The 16,361-nt window shown below is 38.4% G+C and overlaps 1 protein-coding gene across 1 annotated transcript in view; it reads right to left on the bottom strand.

The window, feature by feature from the left end:
* Positions 1 to 2,823: 2,823 nt before the first annotated feature.
* The window catches only part of LOC122640263 (50S ribosomal subunit assembly factor BipA), a 39,602-nt gene continuing 26,064 nt past the window's right edge, over positions 2,824 to 16,361 (bottom strand). Inside the window, exons 7-12 of the mRNA XM_043833413.1 lie at positions 11,410 to 11,459; positions 10,875 to 10,961; positions 10,063 to 10,113; positions 9,895 to 9,978; positions 3,213 to 3,263; positions 2,824 to 3,116 (exon numbers count right to left, since the gene is read on the bottom strand). Of these exons, the coding sequence (XP_043689348.1) occupies positions 3,033 to 3,116; positions 3,213 to 3,263; positions 9,895 to 9,978; positions 10,063 to 10,113; positions 10,875 to 10,961; positions 11,410 to 11,459 (407 nt within the window). The 3' untranslated portion in view covers positions 2,824 to 3,032. The remainder of the gene's footprint in view (positions 3,117 to 3,212; positions 3,264 to 9,894; positions 9,979 to 10,062; positions 10,114 to 10,874; positions 10,962 to 11,409; positions 11,460 to 16,361) is intronic.

Here is a 16,361-nt window from a genome sequence, read left to right as displayed (position 1 = left end):
CACTTGTTAAAGAAAACGCCGCGGAAACTAATTTGTTTAACGGCAATTGTACACAAACGCCGCTATATACTCATATATGACGACGTTTGCATCTATACGCCGTTAGACCTTTATATATCACGGCATTTTTAAGAAAATGTCGATATATCTTCATATATGACGACATTTGTAAAAAATGCCGCAATAGCTCAACCCAAAGTGCCGCCGTTGCACCAATTTCTTGTAGTGTGTCCTCTTTCACAAGTTGTTAGAAAAAGTCATAAAACCCCACTCCTATTTTAATACCTTGAAACGCTCATCCTCTCATATACACGGCTGTCGTGTATAAAAGCTGTCCCCCAAAACAAAAACAAAAGGTAGTTAATGGGTCCCACATCCCACACTCCCTCTGTTTTGTTTTCAAAGTAGTTTTCAAATGACCTCATGGATAAACAGTATCTAAGTCAGTTAACAGAGTATCAGGTCGATTTTTCACACAAATTTACGATTAGTGCGGTAAATCTTAGGTGTTTTGGCTCTACATCCTTACATACTGCATGACATTTGGATCGAACATGAAGTTCACGTTTAATGAAGGTGAGTTTATATACCTCTCACCAAGCCTTTGCTATGGTGATCCAATAGTAGATGGCATAATTTTTTAATATACTCTAAAGTACGTGACTAAGGGTTGTAGTTTCACTAAAAATAAGTTGTGTGCCTTTTTACTGGGCCATATTTACACCATATGGTGGAGAGGATATGTGTGTTATTGGTGAAGTCTGATCTCAGTCCAAAAAGTGCTGTGGTGATTTTTTTGTGGGTCGTTTTACTTTCGAAATGCTTCAAAATGATCAAAAAGTGCATACATCAGTGCCATCATCGAGAGCTTAGATTTGATTTGTATTTCACCCTATGTTGATTCAAATCTGAACTGGATGGGTTTCTGGGGGTAGTTTTGGTTTTTTTGGGTTAGGGTTTTCTTAGATATTGTAGCTATTTCTTTAAGAAATGAGAGAGAGGGTTTGTATTTGCTTCAAAGAAATAGTGGATTCATTCTATTACTCGACCGTGGATGTTGCCTTTCTTCTTGGGAGCGAACCACGTAAAATCTTGTCTTATGTGTATGTGTGATTTATCTTTCTTTCGGTTTTCTTTTGCAAAATCATCATTCTACTACTTGTTTTTCTAACAATGTGGTCTAGAATAGATATGATGAAGTGGGTGTGTGTCTTGCTAGAAAATATGATTTCATCTTCATTAAATGCAAAGGTGGTATGATTTCATCTTCACTAAATGCAAAGGTGCTGTAGTAAATACACAACATGCCTCCTTAATTGCATGTATTAGTTGTGCACATGTGATTGATGGAAAAAAAAAATATCTATGCTTTATCCAAAAATTGTTGAAAATGCAGAGAACATGAGAAGATTTAGATTACTAGTCTGGCACAGAAAATTTTAAAGAGAGGGAATGGAAAGGAAGGTTAGAAGCCAATTGTTTTGTTGAAACATAAGAGGCAACCACTAGATGTCCATTAAACAATTATGCCCAAACAGCATTCTCATGTTTATTAATAGTTTTCTTTTAGGGGAGGAGGCAGAGTTGTGGCAGTGTCAAGTGTGGTACCAACTGTTTTTAGTCAAGGAATTTACTTTAGCAGCTTTAATTTTATTATTTTTTGTGTTACATTAGCATCTAGATTACATTTCATCAGTATTAAAAACAAGTGAATATAATCCAAAAAACTGATAACTGGACTGATTAAATTCCTAATTAGTTTGGTTTTGGTTTTGATCTGAGAAAATCTTAAATATAACTATGCTTTGATTTGGACCGATTGAATCGATACGTTCGACAAAATAGACTGAAAACGGAAAGAAAAAAATTTCATAAATCAGTAGTTTTTGTTATTTGTTTATATTAATTTATGGTTAAAATTGATTATAACTACTAAAAAAAGATATACACTGCATATTAACCTATAGGAAGTCAATTTAAGGTGCTAATTAAATTTATGTTAAGAGCAAAAGAACGCCACCTGATCGCACAGTGCCCCTGCTTCGAGACACAAGGGCACGTTAAATGACCTTAATTATGTTGAGTTTTGATTTTTATATATTGATAATTGACGGGAAACCTGAAAAGGATTGATAATCGAGACTTATAAGAGACCGGAGCGAACCAGTCGAACCAAGACTGGCCAATTTAAACTCTCCCTCTCTCTCTCTCTCTCTCTCTCTCTCTCTCTCTCTCTCTCTCTCTCTCTTGTAGCTGTAATTAAACGCCCATTGGGGAGTGAGATAGGATAGACAAATAAATAAATAAGAAATTTTAGGTTTGGAAGTGATGAACCTTTCTAGATAAGAAATGTTTGTTATTTGAATAAGAAACTCATGTTTAAAATGTGGAACTTATAGCTCTTGGAACAATTCTGACCAGTTGAGTTGAGTGAGAATCACCTGATTTTTAGTTATGTTCTCATGTGGACTGTTCGAACTTAAAAGTCAAAATCTGATTTAAGAAGCACTACTGCAAGAATGGGTTGAAGTCCATAACAACGGCTTTTATGTCTTGAAACTTGCACTGGTAGTTCATAAAAATAAATAAATAAAAAAGACTGGGAACCAATAATGAGACAGAGAGGGGGAGGGGGGGGGGGGGGGGGGGGGGGGACGTGTATCGCCCACGCCCAGACACAGAGGATGTGAAATGACCAGCGTCCGGCCCCCATGAAAGGCGAAAATCCCACACCCAATGAAAATAGAAAAAAAACAGAAGGTTACCAAATTGTGTGGGGAGAACTTTTTATTATCATCTAATAACAAGGAACAAGTCAATTATATCTGCAACTAATGATTTCTCATTATTGTAAATTACTCACTGCTTGAATACAATCTCTGAGTTTTTCTTCAACCCAAATATTTCTGTAAATTAGGTTGACAATGCCGCAATAAATTATACATAATAGATATTAAAGAATATGAAACACGATAATTATCAGGGTGTAGCAGATAGAGGCCAAAGGTTACAAAATTGTGAAGCAAGAAGCTTCAATCTTTGGGTCTATTCCTCATTGCTTTCCGCTTGTTGGCATCGAGGTATCGCTTCCTCAACCGAATGGCTTTTGGCGTAACCTGTTAACCCACATACAGTCCGTAAATTTTAGTATTATCAAGTTAGGGACACATCAAACTTTGGTGAAATGATAAGACATTGTGTGAAGATGTTACCTCGATGAGCTCATCAGAAGCAACGTATCCGATTGCTTCTTCAAGTGTCATCTGCAGTCAAAGTAATTATTTGTTAATAACAAATTTCTCTATTTCTTACTTGAAATGAATCTGTATAGGCTATAGGAAACCTGTTACTGATTTAAGACTACTGTTTTAGCAGAAGACATTGCACATCAAAAATCTGAAAAGGCCGATTGAGAAGTTTTGAGGCGTGTTGACAAAGCAACTAAGTTATCATTTACATATCACAAATACCATAGATCTAGATTGCCAGTAGATTAAGCTGAGATTTCCTTGACCTTAACTCTCAGGGCACATCTCACTAGATTAAGCTGACATACCTACTGAGCAATAATACTATATCAAGTATTTTTCTTCAGAAACATTTAGAATGATCTTTCATTAGTGTAATATACTTCTAATAGAATTTTATCCAAATTAATTAATTCAGGAACTCATGAATCTGAGCCATATCCACTCAATATTGAAGTTGTCAAGTGGACTCAGGTATCCCATCTGGGATTTGAAAGATTCAGCTCCATGGCTATCTTTTATTATTATTAAAGCCAACAAGTATTGGTTTAAAGATCAGGTTGAATGTGGAACTGGGATGCATTCATAGGAAATGGCTTAAAAGGCTTAGGAGTAGGATGATTCTAACCAAAAGTAGTCATTCCATGTGGAGACTAATGATTCAAAGCAAAATTAGTCATTCCATGTGGGCACTATCTATGAAGGTCTTCATCACTCTACTGTGACTCTGGCCTCCCAATCTTCCATCTTGGAGCACATTTTCCAGAGTAAAGAACAAGGAATTCCTAATTCATGCATAATACAGTAATCATGTCCTCATGTCCTCATGTTCTCATGTCGTATGTATATAAACATAAACAAATATAGTCCATTAAAATTACTTTTCATATAAAAAATCACCATTACTAGAAAAATTATATATTTAAAACTGTCTCCTCACCTGTTTTACAGAATAAAGTAATAAAAAATATCTTAGATCAAGTGTCATATGCATGTCACAGTAGTTCTCTCATTATTTATCGTATTACTTGATATAATAATCTCTAGCAACATATAGCAAGATAATTCTGTATTAGGTCATTATGCCCCTTCAAGGTATCAACAAAAGTTAATGATATTCATTATGCTCACATGTTATATCTCAACATGATATTTCAAACAGGCATCTTATTTTTAATGACCATTTCCACCAACTCCTCATAGACAAATGAGACTACTGGATGATTGTCATGCAGGTCAGATGGAAGGGTATGGAGCCCAAGTAGGTAATGAATCACACCATGTTACCCAGTAAAAAACTGATAACTGCAATTTGTAGTTTCAAGTATCAAATATCTGCACAGCTCTTCTTGGGTAATATAAGGTTGTGACTCACAATGGAGATATAACTAGACTTTACAAACTGTGATAGCGTTTTTACAGGTTGGGAAAGCCCTGGTTGCACTAAAAGGAGTGTGGTCCAATTTGAAGATTAATAAGGTAGAAAGGAAAATCAGAGCAGCGATGAAGACGGCATCGAGGATATGCGGAAGAATATTATAACCAGTCAAAGTAATATGCCTAAAAATTTTATAAAAACAATCTTCCAATTTGAAGATTAATAAGGTAGAAAGGAAAATCAGAGCAGCGATGAAGACGACATAGAGGATATGCGGAAGAATATTATAACCAGTCAAAGTAATATGCCTAAAAATTTTATAAGAATCTACAGCTGGAAAATGACAACCCTAGAACACCAGAAATCAACAGTCAAAGAATAGAGCATAAAATAAGGAAAAAGAAAACAGGGGCCACTAGGTAGTCCAGGAACACTCATAAAGTTGCCAAAACACCCAACCAGAATATGGAAGCAGCTAAAAGATGCTAGAAAGGAAAAATGTAATTTTTTTATGAATAAAAACAGAGTCCATAGAAAAGGAAAGTAATAATTAAAATTTTTCAAATTGTTATTCTTCTCACCATGAAGCAGCGAAGGCTTCCAAACTGGATCTAAAAGTCCATACTGGCTGTTGTAGGCACTCCAGAAACTAAAATTAACAATTCAGGAGCACGTTCCCTTACAAATTTGTAATTTTAGGTCCTAGACTATATGGGTCATTAATTAAGCATTTTTTTTTTTTGGGTTTTCTGTTGTAATGGGCCAAATTCATAAGCCCCAATATAGTGGTCAGTAGTCAAGTACGGGAATAGGTTATTTTGTTCAAGTCTTGCGACTCCAAGTTGGGTTAGCATACAAGTCAAGTATTTAGCAAGTCTAGTATTAGAGTCTAATAGGCATAGTTGTCAAGGCATCACCTAGGTGGTAGCACACCTTGTTTGATGCAAGAAAGGTGACCGCCTTGGACGCCTAGGCATCGCCTTGTGGCCTTGTGACAGCACACCTTATTATATCAGTTTTTTGGCACTTCCAAATTTACGTTGATTTATATTTATTGCTTTGATTTTTTTTTTTAATTCAATATGTTTATATTATATCCTATTCTTTCTTGGGTTAATGTTAATCTGTCTGTAACCAACCCGGTTACAATAGATTATTGTAACTGGACCTCTTCCAACCCAACTCACCCCTCTCCCTTCCTGGTGCAAGCACCTGACCCTTCCCTCCCGCAACCCACCCCTTACCCCGATCCCATTGCAACCTCACAACCCCTCTCCTCAATCTCAACAGCCCCCGACTTAACCTCCCTACGTACAACACACCCCTGGCCCCGACCAGCCCCTGCCCCTCCCCTCTGCAACCCCGCCCCAATGATGCAACCACCCAAACGCGTGGCCAATCCTGCCATCTGCCCCTGCAACCCCTAATCCGTGGCCCCATTTGCAACCCCCGAACCCCCTAAGTGAAAAATTGTAGTCTTACCAATCCAGGGAAAACGAATTGTTTTTCAAATCTGTCCAAAGCCCTCGACTAGCGTGGTCTTCTCCATCTCCAATCTCAATATATCCTTGATCAGTGGGAACTGATCTTCCTCCTCTTTCTATTGAAGACGAGACAGACAGCAAGGCTAGTGGGTTTCTAGGACTGGGCAATGATAAGGGTTCTTTGTTTGGCTACGCTGCGGTTGAATCCGACACGTTGATGGATGTGGAGTTCAAGGAAATTAACGTCCATGTGGATTTGGATCAAAACAGTATGGCTGCGACACACTAGTTTTTTCGAGTAATTGGAGGAAGGAGACCTTCTGGGGAGAGACCGGGCCATATGTAATCAGGTCTAATGTCTTCAATGAGGTCTGGGATACTCGTGAGGATTGAAAGCAGTAGGCACAGCCTCAACTGCTGACTCCCCTTCAGCTGCATGTATGACGTTTTTTCTATTGTTGTCAATGTCTTGTCGCCACTGCGACTGCTCTTGCTTTTGCTTGCTTTGGCTATGGCCTTCTTTCACCATCTTGTATCTTCACCGAACAAGCACTACGAAGGTTTTATCCTCCCATGATTTATCCTCCCATGATATGATGGAGACAGAATTTACATCTTCACCACCTTTAAATGATTGACACCTTAACTTATAAGGGGCAAAATTGTACAGTTACAAATTCTGTTTGTAACCTTCTTGGTTACAAACAGATGTACCCTCCTTTATTATACACTGGTTTTCTCATATTAGATCTTTATCAGCATAATTATATCATATTGCATTGATATGGCTTCTATATTGCATACAGGCATAATAATTGTATAAAATTATCTTTTCTTATATTGCACGCCTAGGCGGGCACCTTGTCAACTAGGAGCCTCATTAACACCTCGGGGCACCTATTCTCCTTGACAACTATGCTAATAGGGATTTTCATTCATGTCATGAAACGGAATTCAGGAAGGGTTTCTCTAGTCTATAAAAAGAGGTATAGTCCAGCAATGTGATACATGGTTTTTCTGACTAATTGAATGGAATTTTGATTGTGGTTGTTGGTGCCTTATGAATCGGTGTGCTATGTGTGCACAACTGGTAAACTATTCTTCCCAGGTTTGACTGGTGACTCAACCCTAAGATCTGTTCTTCTGAATTTCCTCCATCCGAAAATGTCAGATTGATACCCCCTTGTTACTGTAGATTGCAATATCTCTTTTTTGAAAAGGTAAATTCTCATATCAATTTTCATAGTTTCTCCCTCAACCTTGTATGATCAATCTAAAGTTTTTATATTTGAGATTCTGAACATATTTCTCTTTGATTTTGACCAGATCTTGGATTTAATATAACCAAGTTCTCTGTTCTTAAAATCTGACCAGAAAAGCTTGAAGTCCAAGCAAGTGTGGCCACCTCTTGATCAACTTGGCTGATTCAGCTGAAAATTTGCAGCTGGTTCAGGCTCATAAGCACTTGACCTGAATTTGATAGCCATCATATCAGTTTCCTTCGGGTCATTAAAATTCTTCTATATCCTCACTTTTGGCTTCTACAACAACAACAAACTCAGCCTTATCCCACCTTAATGGGGTCTATACATGGAACAAAACCAAAGTAGGGAAAACTGAGGTCTAGACAAAAAAGGGGGAGTGAATGAAGAGATGGGGAATGAGATGAGAAATGAAAAATGGAAAATTAAAAATGAAAAGATGGAAAATAAAAAGAAAACATGACAGATGAAAGTTAGAGGAAAGAGGCACAGCCCAGCAAGTCAGCAGAATCTCAGCTAAATGGGGTCTGCTACATGGATCCTAGCCCTCCAATCGGCTCTATTTGAGGTCATACTTGGTACAAGACCTACACTATACATGTCCTTCCTCACAACTTTTGGTTTCTATTGACTAAATATTGATTCCAGATTTCTCTTCTTTTCTGATTTCTACTTTCTGTTTGGTTCTTATTTCAGGTTCTGACCTCATATTTCTCACACCTAAGCTGAATTTTGATTTCTAGAATTAATTTGGAGATTCTCCTAGGCCTCTGGTCTGGTTTTCAAATTCTAAGTTTCAGAATTCGGTTAATTTCCTCTCTTTTCTTACCAGCAGAGTTAGGTCTGCCTAGCATCTGTCTGCATTAAAACTCATTCACACAGTTCAGGACTTGTCTAAAATGCAAGATTAATTGTCACTGGAAAGCAGCCTTGGAGGGAGTGGGGGAGGAGTGCTTAAATCCCCATTCACAGCAGTGTCCAAGTGTTCAATTGCTGCGTGCATTTAAAACTCATCCCATACCCATGCCATGTGCCATGCCACAACATGGGTACGCAGGGCATTAGAAGTGATTGGATAACAAAGGAGCACATTTCAAATATTCTTAAATTGTGTTCCCACCGTGGAAAGCCAAATTCTCCCTCATCCCCCACATGTAAATATTAAGATATGGCCCATGATTTGAAACAGATAACAATGCTTTAAAAAATAGAGGGCGGACCTCGGCGCAATGGTAAGGTTGCTCCATTGTGACCTAGTGGTCGCAGGTTCAAGACTGGAAACAGCTTGTCCACAAACTGGGGGCAAGGCTGCATACATTATGACACTCCTCCCCAGACCCGGTAGTGGTGGGAGCCTTGTGCACTGGGTATGCCCCTTTTTAACAGTGCTTTAAAAAACAGACTGGTGGATTAATAATTCTAGCTGAGTGGTCGTCAATCCAGCAACAGACCATCCAATCTGAATGGTTCAGACCATGATATATAGAAAATAAACAAAAACATAAAGAGAAGAGCTCGAAAGTGAAACATTGGGTGTAGTGTCTAAAACTCTTGCCTCTTGATGCCAGGCACCAGGTTCCATCCATAGTCGTTGAGGCGTCGAGGCCGACTTCGGCGCCTAGGCGGGCACCTTGGTCGCCTAGTTGGTGTCGCCTTGATTTTGGACCCTCTCCAACGCCTTGGGTTGCCTAGACACCGTGACAACTATGGTTCAATCCTGGCTCCATCTTTACAATGTTGTTTTAGTTTCCTTTTAATAGTCCAGACCACCAGGTTATAACAGTATGTACAGCAATTTAAAAAGGACAGCCTATTCCAAGTAAACAGCTTTCAGCCGAAGTCCAGTGCTAAGGGGTGGGACAGGTCATTTTCCCTTCAAGGGTCATGGTCAGGACATCTGGTTGTAGCCTGGCTAGTTGATCTAATGATTTGCAGAAACAGCAGCAATTATCAACAAAAAGGGAATTCTTGGATTCAGATGAAAATACCCCATCCTGTTCCTAATGGAATTTAAATACAGAAGATCACTATTGAAAAAAAAATTATTACCTGAATGACAACAAAATGTAGGAACGACTTCATTCTAAAAAAATTTTAAGTGTTCTACCTTAGTTTGAGTTTACAATAGAACTCATGCAAATGTTCGACATGATATGCTCACTTCAGCTCTATGAAAAACCCTGGAATGATTTCTTTTTTCATGTAGGGGGCAAACTTTACCCTACTAATATAAAGTTGGAGCAAATATGAGAAGTTGTGAAAACCATGCAGTTAGAGCAACTTTGACAAGATTGGAACAAACAGGTAGTACCAGATATAAAACACAAACAAACAATGTCGGGAGGGGGTGTGAAGTGATATACTCCAACAGAGTTACTGAACCAAAAATAAATGATGGTGATGACGATAATGAATAATGTTCCAGATTTGGTATTTAACATGGCAAAGCCCATAATTTCAGAAAAATATTTATATAAAATAAGCCCCAATAAAAGAGACTGCAGTGATAGAAGAAAACATACAAGGCGAGGCGGGGTCAACTTCACATTCTCATCCTTGCCAGGGGCACGGATATTGGTCAGCTCCTTACTTCTCACAGGGTTGACCTGTAACATGGCAATTATTTCATGGGTCAGTCAACTCACAATTGATACAATTCATACATAGAGAAACATTGCTTTTTCACTTACATCAAGATCTGTATCCCGTGAGTGCTCCCCAATAATCATGCCATCATATGTCTGTATATAAGTAAATAAAACCAATCAGTGGTATATTGTAGAAAATTGCTAGTACAGTATTAGAAACCAAGTTTATTGCTCCATCTTGCAAGGTAGTGGTATTTCAGACCTCTTCACTGTGTAACCCATAATCCTCTGTTTCATGTCTGTCATCTCAGACAATTGAGGCCTACAGGATTGACCACATCTACCCCCGAAAGAAAAAGAGCACAGAGCAACTTATTTCTCTCAATAAACAGCTCAACAGGTTGATGAGATGCTAATAATAAAAAGAACATAAATGTCAGGCTAGATTTTGGGAAAAGGATGGTCTGTTCTACTCCAAGAGGAATAATCTTTTCGTCCCAAGGTGGGAAAACATACGTAGGGACTTGTTGAAGGAGTGTCACGACACTCGCTGAGCAGGACATCCCAGTCAGCACAAAACAATGACATTGCTTGGCGCTCGATTTCATCGGCCTCAGATGAAAGAAGACGCAGAAAGTTGTCGAAACCTGCCTTGTGTGTTAAGTGTCAACAAGACAAAATAGAACATAAGAAGCCAAGAGGAGAGCTAGATCCTTTGCCTATATTGGACAGCCCATTTCAACAATAAGCTGACTGACAGCCCATTTCAACGATAAGCTGACTGACAGATAAACACTGGAACATTTGGATATTCTACACAGACTAAACTGCTCTGCATCATCAGATTCTACAACATCTGCTTTAAACTCATGCAGAAAGGGGGAGGAATCTAGTGGTTAAATTAAGAACACAACCTCCATTCCAGGGGCCACAAAAAGAGTTCCACGAGCTTCTAAACTCGTAAGCGCATGCGCAGTGATGGTTCCATTTCCCATTGAAACCTGTTCAACCAAGTAAATTGTGAGAATACATTTGTCACTTCAACAGTGTATAAAGAAAACAACTACTGAAAGATGGTTCATACCTAATGCCTACAACGAACTAGTATTATGAGGAATAAAGAGAAGACACAACAAGACTCATGATTCAAAAGTCAGGAGGATCAAGAGAGAAAGGGTGTGTGTGTGCCCCGTATGTGTGCATGTTGTGTAAAATTTTTCTAGTTAGATTAGCATAAAGAACATAAAGAAAAATTGCAGATGCCCATGTGACTGATTTAGTCATTTGAAGAAGAAAATGAAATCACTTGAAATCACTTCTGATTACATGCCCATGTAACTGATTTGGTCATTTGAAGAAGATAAAGACATCGCTTCTGATTAAATTAATTTATCGGATAGCAGCTCTAAACAAGAATATTAGAAAGTACAGAATGCAATAGAACCATACCAATACTCCTTTCCTGACATTTCCAAGAGGACCCCGGTATTTTTCATAGGCTGCAAAAGGAACATCATGACAAGTCTTACTAAGTTGTAAACTAGTAATACAAGAAACCCCAAGAATTGTGCAAACAAAATAAATCGAACATAAATTGTTAGCACAAAAAATGATCATTGTGAATGGGGTGGTGCCTTGTTGTTTTCCTTAAAAAAATTTCAAAGGTAAAAAATGCAGTAAGAATTACAACCAGGAGGAAGTACCTCACCAGAAAAGTCTGCTCAAAAACCACGGTCAAACATCAAAGATGACTTCAAAAAGGAGGGAATAGAAAGGGAACCCCCGTTGACACATACACTCATTGACTCACTTGAGCATAGAATTATCAAATGCTCCCTCAGGAGAGCTAATGCTTGGATAGTCATGATTCAGAGTATCAAAAACTCAAGAGTATAAATTAGGAAATGACAATACTGGGGTAGAACCACCTTGTTAGCTGAAGGAAAAATAGCTTTGCTTCCCTTCTGTCTGCTCATCTGGAGCTCAGGTTCTTTATTATAAAATAATGGTGAAATATGTGAACAAACTGATTGGGACTTATTATCCAGTAAATTCAATTTATAGTGAAGGATTTGAGTGAATGTTAACCTTGGGCCAAGACTCCACAGCCCTACTGACCCTTGGGAGAGAAATGACTTGTGGTTGGAACTAGCCATGATTCAGGCTTTCCTGTGATGTCCCCTTGATCCACATATCAACTCATCAATATTAGATTCCCAATAACCTTGGGTGAGGAAGGAGGGTCGTTGGATTCTTATAATTAGGGAGAAACCTTGATCTGACTATTAACATGTGCTAGTTGAAGGAAGTATATGCTTTAATGGCTCCGGATGTTACTCGACTCTGATTACAAGGCAGATCAATGGAAAAATTGTCCTCTGAGTTAGGACGGGCTATGGGTGGATTAAATTGGTCTCCATGTGGGATTAGTAGGATTTGCTGATCCGAATTGGAATATGTCAAAATCAAGCCGATCAGAATCAATCATGATTGGCCAATCCACACCGACCCTGAACCAGAACAGTCAGGGCCACTCCAATTCCTCATCCTGATTCCTCAATGGCTCAATCCTTGCCCAAAGTGAAACCAATACAAGAAAATTATTTTTGAATTCTTATTTCCCTCAAAAATCCCTTTCTCTTTTAAAGGACCCCAAATGACTGCAAATATACAAGCTTGTATACACTTTCCTCTTGAACCTCTGAATTGATACCCATGTCGCAAAGATCATTTTCAGAAGTGGCAGAGTAATCCAAAACATCACAACAGACTTGAAAAGAATAGTCAAATTGGTGGCAATACTTCACAAGTCAATAAAGAATGAGATGCTTCCTTTTCTTTACAGTACATAATAAAAAATTAGTTTTAAAACTCGCCGAGATAACGGAAAACTCGAGAATCTCGAGCTGCTTGAGAGATCTCAAACCGACATTGTTTCGAGAAACTCGACCAAAATTTCGGCGAGATTTCGGTAAAGTTCCAAAATCTCGCCGAAATGGTACAAACCACCTTATAAATAGGCAGCAACTCGACCCATTTTGAAGAAAACTCAACAATTTCATGGTTTTGGACCTAAAGAAGGGGGATAACACCTGGATCTTGATTTTTTGCCACATTATCACTCAATACTACTGGGGGTTGCCACATCACTACGAAGAGATCGATTGCTGCTTACAGTGGAAGATTTGGCTACATTCAACTATTTCAGGTAAAGTTACTATTCCCAAAAACTATTTTTTGAAAAAAAAGAAAGGGTAAATTACACTGCGGCCCCCTGTGTTTCTAAATTATACAGCTGGACCCCCTGAGTTTAAGGTTAGTTGTTACAGTCAGCCCCACTCCGTTAGTCAGGTGTTACGGTGTTGGTAATTGATGCCTTCAAATGACTAATATACCCCTAATGGGGTGTGAGCTTACCATTTTTCCCATAGGGCATCCCTAACTTCACACCCCCTTCCACTGCTACTCGAATCAGTCACTGAGACCTGCAACGACGAGGAAGGTAATTTTTTTCAATTTAGGGTTTGAATATGAGATATTAGGCTTTCAATAAAAAATCCCATTCTAATTTTTTTTCAATTTAGGGTTCAAATCATCTCTGTTCACCAATTAGGGTTCGATTTTGCTATTTTTTTTAACCAATTTAAATAAAAAATCCCATTCTATTTTTTCGAATGGAAACCACCAGAAAAAATCGGGCGATACCTCTTTTCGGTTTGCTTCTTCATCTTGAGCCAGCGAGGTGAGTCAGTTTGCTATCTCAGGTTTTTTGTTCTCCGGTTCTTGTCTATTTGGCTATGTATAATCTAATTGTTTTCCAATTCAGGTTTTATCAATTTATAGGTGTTTGATCAATTTAACAATCTTGCAACCATCCTCTATAGAAGATTTTACCTATTTTCCGTGTTAAAGGATGGAAATTAGGTGCAATTTATAGAGAAAAATATAGTAAACTCTGGTGCTTTTCTTCCCTCACGCCTTTAAACACCGGATGGTTTTAGTTGGGACATAGTAAGATTTGGGTGATAGAGTGCGAAGCCATAAAGGCTATTGCAGAGAGAAATACAGGGGAAGATGATGATAATGCCCTTTGAAGTATTACTGTATAAGTAAAGGTTTTGTTACGAGTAACTATCCAGAACTTAATGTGCAGGACAAAAGTCGAATTGTGGCTGTGGAAGAAGCCAATTTGGTTGATTTGTTTGTATCTTTAGGCACATAAATCTATTGTATATGGCTAATTCTTATTATCTTCTGCTTCACTCTGAACCACCAGAAAAAAATCGTTTGTGGTGCTTAACTTCCGTGTCTTCAGATTGTTCAAAGAATAGAATGGAAATACGAGAGAGAAGAGAGGGAGAAGAGAGGGGTAGTTGAGATGAGGGAGATGAAAGATATAACGGCAGGTGGAGAAGGGCATACCTGTGAGGTAGAGTTGCAGGTCCTGTGACTTCGGAGAAGATAGCAGCAGCTTCGGTTGTGGGGAAGAAGGCAACAGTAAACAGGGTTTGAATAGGTTTTTGGTAATAAATGTTAGAAGGGCAAAGTTGGCATTTTACATTTTATTATTAACACCATCCACTTAAAGGTGTCGGCTGTATAATTTAGAAACACAGGGGGTCGCACTGTATTTAGGACAAATCTCATGGGGTCACAGTGTAATTTACCCAAAAAAAAATGACAAATACTTCTTGTATGGGGGTAGATTATTCATATGTCTGACACTGGAGGCCAATATATGACCTCATGGTGTCGAAATTAAGGGTTCGACGTTTACTGCCATTATGTTTCATAGCACACAAACAATGTGTAGAATAGGTAATATTACATTAAGGGTTCGACATCTACTGCCAACCAAGGGTGCAAGTCCAAAACACCACATTGGGTGTTTTTTTTTTTACAATTTGAAGATTTAAATATGTTTGCCCACCGAAGCATCATACCGGAAAAAAAAAATTACAATAACTCACCGAGATCTCGGTCATCTCAACCTCGTCGAGACACCAAGTTGAGACGAGTTTTTGAACCTTGGTACATATAAGACATAACTATGGGTAGTGAGTATGCAGCCTCTCTTCTTTTCTTCAAAAAACAAAAATTACTCAATTAAACAGAGGATCATATAATTGATAAGTCTATTATTCCTTATGTGCTCCAATCTTTGTAACATTCCAATTTCCAAGGAACAATTGTCAGTGACAACTTTGCCTACTCCTTTAGCACCATTCCTCTAGTTTCAAAGGTAAAATGGAGAGGAACCATCCACCATTTGGTTCTATCACCTTGAGCTGGGCCTTTGTAGACAAAATTGCAGACACCAATTTCTAAATGCCCAATATCTATAGTAACCTCAGTAAACACACCCTCACAACCAGGGACAAATCATTTAAATTCAATATATACCCTTCCCCATTTACCCCTAAATAGCTCATACCCATTCAGTATTTGGGGAAAGAATATTCTTCTTATCTCCACAAGGTTTCCTACTACTGAAATCCATTGATGTAATAATCCCAACAAAAAGATAATGAATGGTAAGAATTTTATCACCTAACACAATTCATAAGAGGAATGCTACAACAATTGGAACCTAGGCTCCCAGACCCTAGAAAGATCAAGTAGAAATGTCATTCCAGTCCCTGCCCCAAAGCTTCTAGTATGACTGTAGGATGATCTGATTGTTTCAAGTTTCACAAATGCAAACAACCCATTGCTCTTTGCCAATCATCCAATTAAGGTATACGCGTTACATCATTAAATATTTCAGGGTTCTCCTATAGGTTCTAGAGTAGTTTCAACAAGTGATGCAGCTAGGCGTTGGATAAATTAGAAATTATTTTATTTCTTTTCTTTTATTTATTTCAGCCGTAGATAGAAGTAGAGTTGAGTCGAAGTTTATTCAGTTTGAAGTCCCATATAGAGTCAAACTCTATTTTAGTTTCAAAATAGAATTAGAATTAGGAGTTGATTTCCTTTAAATACTTGGCTGCACCCAACGATTAGAAACAGAGAATTGAAATGAAATTTTATTTGGGTTAGGCTGATGGCTGCCATGAGCTGTGCGTACCTCCTCCTCTGATCTTCTCTTCTGTTCTTATATTTACCCTCATCTGCTACTTCCCCTGTTCACGATTTTATCATTGGTTACTGGGTTTTTTCTCTGCTGGGCGGTACTACCAAAATCAAGAAGGGGCTTGCTGACCATTAATCTTTACCGAACAGCTCTGAGATTTGGGTCGAAGGAAGCCTGTCTCCAGGTGATTCAAACCCCTAGAACTTTGGCTCCAAGTGCTTCCATCACTGTGAGAATCGAGACCATAACCAGATCTGATTTCTGCCTTATTGCCAGATCAGAGTTGCAGGATTTTTCTTTAATCTCCGCTCTTCTATTTGGAGTGCTG

The sequence above is a fragment of the Telopea speciosissima genome, chromosome 9 (assembly GCF_018873765.1).
Source record: "Telopea speciosissima isolate NSW1024214 ecotype Mountain lineage chromosome 9, Tspe_v1, whole genome shotgun sequence".
NCBI classification, from domain to species: domain Eukaryota; kingdom Viridiplantae; phylum Streptophyta; class Magnoliopsida; order Proteales; family Proteaceae; genus Telopea; species Telopea speciosissima.
This window is presented reverse-complemented; position numbering and strand designations above follow the sequence as displayed.